Source organism: Mercenaria mercenaria, chromosome 2 (genome assembly GCF_021730395.1).
Source record: "Mercenaria mercenaria strain notata chromosome 2, MADL_Memer_1, whole genome shotgun sequence".
NCBI lineage: Eukaryota > Metazoa > Mollusca > Bivalvia > Venerida > Veneridae > Mercenaria > Mercenaria mercenaria.
Window position 1 is genome coordinate 116,035,297 of NC_069362.1, and position 9,677 is coordinate 116,044,973.

The 9,677-nt window shown below is 36.1% G+C and overlaps 2 protein-coding genes across 2 annotated transcripts; both read right to left on the reverse strand.

Moving 5' to 3' along the window:
* Window positions 1-123: 123 nt before the first annotated feature.
* LOC123562507 (neuronal acetylcholine receptor subunit non-alpha-3-like) lies at window positions 124-1,422 on the reverse strand. The gene has a single exon (XM_045355142.2). The coding sequence runs from the start codon at window positions 1,420-1,422 to the stop codon at window positions 124-126; it is 1,299 nt and encodes a 432-aa protein (XP_045211077.2).
* Window positions 1,423-4,468: 3,046 nt separating this feature from the next.
* Window positions 4,469-6,949, reverse strand: LOC123565079 (uncharacterized). Its single transcript, XM_045359088.2, has one exon. The coding sequence runs from the start codon at window positions 6,947-6,949 to the stop codon at window positions 4,469-4,471; it is 2,481 nt and encodes an 826-aa protein (XP_045215023.2).
* Window positions 6,950-9,677: the final 2,728 nt, after the last annotated feature.

The following is a 9,677-nucleotide window of genomic DNA, read 5'->3' on the forward strand; positions in this document are numbered from 1 at the left end:
ATGTAAGTCGTAGTCTTAGGTTTAAAAAACTAAACCAAGCTCATATATATATAACGCATAAGAAAAATAAATGTAATGTTTTCAAAGGGAAAGATGAGGACGCGACATCTTAACGTGTTGTGGTTATTCGACGTTCAAGCCAAGAGGCACGAAAAACGCAATCGTAAAACAAAAATGCAGGCACAAAAATACCAGAAACACCGCAACTGACGCCCGTGCATGGTTAACTTTAGCGTCGCCTTGCTCTTCTGATGATTTGTCTTGAGTGTTCGGTTGTTCGTCAAATACGTCATTTTCCCACGCCGTCGCCACTGACGACACTCGAACTTCTCGTGCGGTAGCAATATCATGTCCCGGTTCTGACCTTATACTTAAATCATCTTTGTTTGAAACTTTCTCCGACTTTCTTTCTGGAACAAGATTTCCGAAAAACATAGAATTAGTACAGCATTTTCGTCCTTGAAATTTATCCGTCAACGTCACCGCTACTATCATAACGGCGACGTTGATGAGAAATTCTGTCAATAGATAATAAACAATAATTGAAACCGGCGATGCATTTAATGGAATATACGTCATTGCCCACAACAGCGTGACTAGAACACCAATTACGCTTACAATACTGTAGTTTGACCTCTCGTTGCTCTGTCGTTGCGGAATAAAGAAAACAAACAAATGTACCAAACTGATGGTAATCACAGGGCAAATAATGATTAACGTCAAATATTGCGACTTTCTCTGGATTGTTAATTTATACTCTACGTAAGGATATGACGCGACGATGTAACTTGCCACCGACGTTGTTTTAAGTTTCCATTGACTTTTTTCTACGAAGGACGCCGTTCCTATAGTGTCGTCTGCAGCTGTGATCGTCATTTCCGTGTTGTCTAAACTAAGAGATGATATCTTGAGAGAACATTCGTGTTGATCAAATGGGAAGAAAGAGCTTGAGTCACAAGTGACTTTTGTATGTATCCATGTTTTCCAAATCACTTGTGCCGTGTTCAGGTTAAATTTCGCAATATCGTCATTGGATCCAATAACTGCACCAGACGACATGGAATTTAATATCAATAATGGAGGTGTCCAAATAGCAGACGTTTGTACGGTGACATCTACGTCGTCTGCAATGGTTGTGTAGCGTTCTTCCGTCCATGTAACCGTTAAATATCCAGCCACAGTTGTAGATCCAGAGTCGTCATCAAAGTCAACTATTGATACTAAATCAAAATCCACTGTCACAGCCATTGTTGATCCGACCGTCTGCAGTGGAACAATTGCCTGTTTTTCGAAGTAACCGTCAAATAATGTTGTGATCTCATCATCGATGTCCGACAGTGATGTAACTACAGCGTTCACAAAAATGTCCGAAAGAAAAGCTGCAGTTAAGAAAAGTCTGCAACATGCCAAAATAGAAGCCATCTTTATATGGATTTAAGAACAATTCTGTTAATGAATTCGAATTTGAAGCGTTTTATGTTTCCGTGTCCTTTTCAATAGATACGAACGTTAGAATTTTCACGAAGTGTTGTTCCTGTTACCTGTATAAACTCATTCGTAATGCGATCAATTACGAAACTGCAGTTTTATTTGTAACATTTGATTATAAAAAATTATTGGAAACACGTCACTTTTTTGTTATTAACCTTTCGCATGATTAACGATATCGACATCTAAATTACATGTTAAGGAAAGCCCTTTTTTCTTCTAAATAGCGACCATTCAAAGTTGTTTTCAAAGTTATTATCAAGCAGTCATGTTCATTTTTTTGAAGAAATAAGAAACTAATTAATTTAAAAGCAGCTAGTTCATAGATTAGAAAGTTTCCATGCCCAAGTGTAAATTTAAACCTCCCACGTAAGCCGTCCTCGTTATGCTAATATTTGATAACAACAAGTACGGTATGTTACATGATGAAGGAGTTTCCTTTCTTTTTTCAAATATATTTCAAAATTATTTTCAAAATTATCACGCTGTCAAAAACGTATTGTGAAATTCCGAAAGCCGCACTTTATGACGACATGCAGCAGAATTATCACATGCTTGACGTCATGGGAGTGAAGTAAAGCTATTACATAATTTTGGTATTACACTTTGACGTTGGAGACGTTGACCGAATTTACTTTATCTACTATGATAAAGAAAGAGGATTTTTTATGTTTCAACAGGAAAAGATTACGTTGTCTTTCCACATTAAATTTATTAAACGAGTTGAATAGAATTTATGAAATGCTTACCAGAGCCTCGCATTTTATTATTGTATTCCTCGCATTTTATTATTTTGAGTTTATCCAACTCGTTTAAGAAATTCAGTATGAAAAGATATTCGTGTGATATCCTCTATGAAACAACAGGTAAACTTTTTGTGCAGGGCTGGATTTTCTAACTCACGACTTTAAGGCTGAACACAATTATTCCCCAGCTTAAACTGTGGACATGATAGAAGTTTTTCGGCCGGTTAGGAACCTAACACCAAACTCACTGTCATTTATTGTGTTACAGACACGAACCCTCCTGTAATGGCAACCGGCCAATTGCGTAAGGCGTCCTAAGACTGGAAAGCTTTTCCAGACAAATAAGAGATGCCAATACACTGACTATAAGATTGATGAAAACTCATTTCCTTAAATAAAACATTGCTAAAAGACTCAGACACTTGTGACAGGACCCCATCCGCCGCCCGCCCCTACAAATAATCAGACAATATATTTTAGTATTGCTCAAACGAAAAACAGTGGTATCAGTCATAAAACATGTTTCTTTTACAGTTTCAAATGTCTGTCAATATTCTATAGCGTTCGTTTAAAAATATTTGAAGATATGGGCCGAAAGCTGGCAGAGCTGAAGATAGGATAGGAGAAGGTCCCGCCTCGGATAGGAGAAGGTCCTGAACCAAACGTGTCTGTGGATTTCTATCATATGTGTAAGTATCACGCCGGGTCTTTTGAGAATCTCTGGACCCGGGGTCCCGGGTCAAATGGAACCCCCGATGTGTACACGAAGTTGGCTGACATATTATACGAGCATGATGTCTTCAATTGCCTGCAAATATATCTTAATGTATTGAAAATATAAATTATATATAGCACTGTTTGAATGGGTAACATGCGAAATTTGAAATTCGCTTTGAAATTGAAGGTTATATATAATGTGGCAGCTTTAAAATTGTCAGCGGGAGAACTGGGCCGACAATTCATAAAAGAGTGTAACAAAAATATTTAAATTGGATAACACAAATTTACTGGTTTTTAAATGCTGTATACAAACTTTTGATCGACATTCAGTCTTACGAATGACATCTAATTAAGTGGTTTAATAGAAATCTATGCGATAATCGAAGGATCTCAAAGTTAAATGCAAGTTATAAATTTTATTTAAAAATATTAACAATTTCCATTATCATAATAATGTAAATAAAACATAATAAAGATCCACTACTAATACCGGTGGTTTTATGTAAACAAAAAAAGAAAAAGAAAAAGAATTATGTCTCATTGGCTTCCATTCATTCGAGCTGATAGTAAATACAAGTTGCCGTTACGTTCTATAGATTTATTTCGACACTCGGACACTTGTAATTCAAAGTAATTAATACTAATTACAAAACGAAAACATCTCCAATAAGAAAACTGTCATTTCTTTTGTGCTCAATGCATGTCATAAATATGCAATATATGACTGTTAAATTTAGCTAGTTAAAGTTTATCCACATACTAACTTGGAGAAGACTTTTAAGCGTTGTTAACATGCGCAATATTTTCACCCTCGCCTTCGAGTGAACCAAAATACTCCGCGCAAGGACCGGGCGAAAGTCACGTAAACTCCAACACAAACTTTTTTTTTAGGAAAATAGGAAAAATGTATAAAGAACTTATCCCTATCCTATTCAGCCGTAAATAAATTAACGACTGTTAGAGATTTCTAGCGAGCACTGATTGGCTGAGTCTCTGAGTTTCAATATCATTATAATTTTAAAGAAGAGTAAGAACAGCGACTGTCCTTTCTTGTGTTGGTCTACATATTGAAATATATTGCAGGCAGTTTTATCTAAATGGGCTAACAAAATTGTTAAATGTTTACATATTGAAATCGTGACCAAAAGTATCGGTAAATTCTAACAATTTTGTGTTTGCCATGCTGAAAATATACAGTCAGTCACACAAAAACTTATATAATTTATTTCAAATACGGATATTACTTTGAACAAGGATTTATACAGAATATTTATAATAGTCTTTGAAATGTGTATTCTGTCTTTACTTGAGTCCAAATAAACAGCGTAATAAACGTAATACCGTCGTTTGCAAGATGGATATTTTGGACCTGATAACTCACAAATATTTTAAATAAATGTTACATGCTTTGTATTCTAACAACATCATATGAATAACAAAAACAATTTAGTCGGGCCTTTTCTAGTTGTAAAATGTGTTCTGTCCATTCGTCTGACGGTTATAATATAGCAAATCTAAGAGTCACTATTTTTTGTATCCCCAGTAAACAATGGGACAAGAAAAACTACCGTCAAAAATGCTTGTCCTCCGGCAAAGGCGAGAAAAAAGAATGTATCCAAAATTCTTCCGACTTCCGGCCAAGTGACCTCTTCTTCTAGATCAGCGAGTGAATCTACATCGCCTTCATCAGAATCTTCTTCTGTGTACACGGTTTCCACTTTGCTCTTGCTTCGTGTCTGTGGAATTACTTTCTCATGCTCCACAGGTTTAGGTAGATTCTCTTTCACAGAGGCTCTTTTAGATCTACTTCTTCTTACAATTTCCAGATTAACGTCAGTGTCATCATTGTTGTCTGATTTTGATTTCTCACTTTCTCTTGCCTCTTTCTCTTTTATGGAAGCCCGAATGGACTTAGTTTTTAAGGTAACATCCTCCCCTTCATTGTTCTCAGCATCTTCATTCGGTAATTCTTCTCCGTTAATCTTTTCTTCAATATGGTTTAAAGAATTTCCTTTTTTATTTGTTGTACCTTTAGTGGCATCTTCCCATCGCTTTAGCAAAGTTTCTTCGGTATCTAGTTCATTTTTACCTTTAAAAGAAATTTTAAGTGTCTTGCTTCCCTCACTGCGTGTCGATACAGGCATTTCATCATCCTCGATGTCCGAATCTGTAGTATCTAGAGTTGAAACTTTCGCCTTCCGCATAAAACCGAAGCATTTATTGTTACCACCGTCATTCCTTTCACACTTTTTCTTTTCAGAGTCATTCCCACTGCCAGCTGTATTTGAATCTTTCTTAGAAAAACACCGTATTGAACATTCTTCGGTTTTATTAAGTTTTTTAACCTTTTTATCTTTTCGCCCAAAACAACCTGGGCGCGATTCGATATCCGTTTTACCGTCATCGGCGGCGTTTTCATTTTTGCTACGTATTATGCTAAAGCAACCAGTGTTCTCAACCGTGTTCACTTCTGACTTAAACTTTTTATTGCCTGCTGAGTCATCGTCACAGCTAACTCCATCATTATCACCTTCTGTAATTCTTTTTCGTTTTCTAAAGCAGCTGAAGCATGATGAAGATTTTGACTTCGTTTCTTTTTCAGTGTTGCTCGAGTCTTTTGATTTATGTTCGTCATTTTTCTTGCACTTCTTACATCCAAGAATGCATCCACAGCAACATTTATTGTTTGAAGTGTCATTGTTTCTTAAACATGAAATAATACAGCAGCATTTACTTGACTCGTTGACTTCTTTTTCACTTGAGTTTTTCGATTTTCCCTCCTTCATTGGTTTTTCTATTACATTTTGATCCTTATCTACTGTTATTTCGATTAACGTTTCCTCGCTCATGGTTTTCTCGCCCTTTTTGTTTTTGCATCCACATTTTCTCTGATCTTCACAACAACATTTACGTCTTAAAAACCTGCAACACAACACACAGCATCGAAGTCTTGCACATCCACAGTTCACAAAAGTCACAGCTCTTTGCATCCATTTTGGTACCACGCTCTTCTCTGGTTTATGATAGACGCGCATTAACAAGATGGTAACAAGTGTCATCGCGCCACTATTTGCCATCATAACCACGAGATAATAACACAAGAAAGAGATCGGGTTAGAACTTCTCGGCATTATGTCCATGATCATGTTCAATAACACCATGAATGACAAGAAACATGTCACCGAAAACCCAACTCGCTCACCTGACTCTGCCGGAAGCAAGAACACGGTCGAGTTCAACAAACATAAAACTAAAATCGGCAAAAGAATATTAAAAGCAAAATACAAAGGTTTCCTGACCATTACAATTGTGAATTTGATGTAAGACTGTTCATTTTGTGTATATGTTGTTGTACTTGTAGAATCAATATCCCATTCGCCAGATTCGCCATACTCAGCTAAACTCCATGCATCACTATTTGTTGTAAGCAATATCTCGTCTGCTTTAAACCCCCATGCGGTGTATATGAAATCACATTCCTGCTTGTCAAATGGGTAGAATGTTACGTCAGGGGTGCAAGAGCCGCTCAATACTACGCGAGGTTTCCACGATATTCGTTTTTTGGCCATATCAAACCGACACAGGTACGCGCTGTCACCCACGTCACTCGTTGCCCCGATAGCATTGGTCAAAATTATTTTGGGTGTCCAAATCTTGTCATATGGCACCAGAAATTCCGCTCTGTCCTCAATTTTGAACGATATCGATTGTATGATAGACATTTCGTCTAACCATGACATTTCCAATGCCACTACTAATTCTATATTTCCAGCTACCTCGTCAAAGCCATTCACCGCATAGAGATGCATGTCAATATTAACGGTCATCACTTGGCTGACGTCAGCAAGAGGCGGAAAGTCTATGGTACTGTAGCCATCCAGGTTGTACGCTGACACAAGGTTCACATAGTTCTGAATATGAGAAATATACCTTGTAAGTGATTCGCAGCCTACGAAATATGTCATAAAACAAAGAGCACTGAGTGAGATCCTCATCTCTGTCTTATTTTCCTTCAACTATTTTATATGGTTTTGTCACATCATATAAAAGTCGCTTTCCTAAAAGAATAAATTTGAATTAAATCTTTATTCCTTGTTAAGTACGCTACGAAGTGTTCCTATAATATCTAATTGGGGAGCATTTATTAGGGGTATAATTATACGTATCACCGCATATCGCGCGTACCACACTTCATTTAAAATCAATGAATCAATCTGTTAGAGAACAAAAGAAAATATCTTTAATCTAATTAACTTGCGATTGAATACTTACTTTGTCATATGATATTTGAAACAAAGGCATTGACGCATTCAATAATTTCAATACGTACTTTTTAATGTCTGGAGAACACAGATTTTCTCTTGTCCAATTGAAATTACAATATGTAAGTCTTATGAAACAAGTACAGCTGATTATTATTCATTAAACCTTACCCTGCTAAATTTCTATAATGCACTTGTTCGTCTTTCAATTTGGATAGTACCATTAAGTGTTTAAAAGGGGTGCTTGCGCGTACCTAAAAGATACTGACTGAATGAATTGCGAACAGTGCAAATCTTGATCAGACTAGACGAATGGGCAGGCTGATCAAGATCTACACTGGTCGCAAAGGCAGAATCAATCGTGTCCAGCATGATAAGGATTAAATATGTGAAGCTGTTAGTTCGTTCGTCAGTGCGGACACTTAACTCCTTTATTTAAGCAACGTGTAGACATTTCAATACTTGCCAATAATTTCATCTAATATACAATAAATAAACAAATCTGTTCTTCGACCTTCTATATTTTGCGCCATACATGCGCCATGAAAGTAGTGCTTCCCTATTCTATCTTCTTGTTCACATATAAGCCATATTAGAATGACAATTAAATATAACTAAAAAACTAACGAATCGGTTATACGCCGCGTATATGATTTATTTACTTTTATAAATTTATTTTGATTTTTTTTTAAAAATCAGAAATCCGTTTCTTTCATACAATAAACATATGTTATATGTTTTTCTACTTTTCTGATGTAAAAATAAACAAGGTCATTTCATGACCATTTAACCACACTTCATGTTTGTTGAATTCTCCCATAAGCACGTTAAAAGGTGCTTTACATACAAATGCGCGAAATTCGTCCTCTACCAGTGCAGATATGCAGAACGAAAGAAAGTCTCCCAGAACATTTAGATACAGGCATGGCCTAGGTCGTTATGAATAGACAACCTGGTTGTGTAAATCACCAATATACGCGATGCCTTAATCGCTGGGAAGAGTGTGGGATACAATCAAGAGCAGCTCAGAATTTTCTAGTGTCTGGACCTGGATTCGAACCCAGACCTTTGATTGACGGTCAAGCACGTTACCATTAAACCACCGGGTGTAGACTTAGTCTACAACAGGTAAAAAAGGAAGTTAAGTATTTCAGCAGAAAACTTGCATTTGATAAATAGAATCTTTCCATAGAAACCTATAAAACTCAGAGTCTCACATCTTATTATTTTATTCTACTCATTTGATACATTGTACATGACAAGACACTTATTTAATGTCCTATATATAAGTGGTGCATTACCATAAACGTGATCTTACCGTCATAAAATCTTACATATGGATGAACCATCTGAAATCCAACACCACAATTGATATTTATGCATGCGAAACAATAAGAATGCATTTTATTTCCGCACGATATCTGCCATTCATTTTACACATTCAGTCGGTAAATTTACCCTAAAACAATGTAAATTACTTAAATATATATATTTATACCAGTCCAATCGATATGTTTTTGTTAAATCCTCCATATTAAATAACTTGAAATTTCGACTTATTTACTTGTGCAACGGGCTGACGTGTTCGAATCCCGGCTCGTGCCGGGCGTCCCTAGAATTCATTAAGAATGTGATTCACAAAGGAAAAAAACTATTGCTAATAAACAACTTTATTTAATTTATGCTACTGTGCTCAAGTATATATAAACAGAAAAACTAAATAATTGAATTAATTCATATTTTTTTTATTATCCAAATGGAAAAAAAACACGAAGCGGTGAAACACCCCTAATGCAGCTCCCAAGCTATCCCGATACATATGAAATCATGTGTGCACTTTTCCCGCTAAATTACCGTGAAAAAAAAGCACAAATGTAATATAATTGGTCGTGGCACTTACAGCTCGTTTTCGAAAACATCATGTTTGTAAACATTAAAGATTGCGTTTTGTAACCTTATTCAGGGTTCCATATTTTAGTGTGTCTTGTATAAGAAATGAGCTCAAGCTAAATCAAAACATAATCAAAAAGTAGAAAGGTCATTTTGTAAGTAGAGAAATTTTGGTTTGAAAACGTGTCAACACGTATAGCCTAGTAATCGAACTGTAGCAACTGAACATAACAAGTGTAACAAAAATATATACAATATGTAATTGGACATTGTCCGTGCACGATCCAGTGACGCAATAGACTCGATCTATTGGTTTTAAGATTGTGCATCAATAATCTATATCGATACGGACAAATGTACAAACGAGAAGGGTAGGTTTGACGGCCTATTACACTTGAAAGTTCAAGTTAGTAACTAAGCCGAATTTCGAGTAAGAATACATGGAATACAGAAGAAACAAGTAAATTGTCAATGGGACATAATGAAATGTATGGATGAAAGCATCAATAGATTATGCGAGTTACTTCCATTATGCCCCGGGATGTCCGTACGGTTTTAAAAAATCGTACGA

Excerpts from the sequence above, each read along its gene's own strand:
- LOC123565079 (XM_045359088.2), bottom strand. The coding sequence starts at position 6,949 with ATGAGGATCTCACTCAGTGCTCTTTGTTTTATGACATATTTCGTAGGC.
- LOC123562507 (XM_045355142.2), bottom strand. The coding sequence starts at position 1,422 with ATGGCTTCTATTTTGGCATGTTGCAGACTTTTCTTAACTGCAGCTTTT.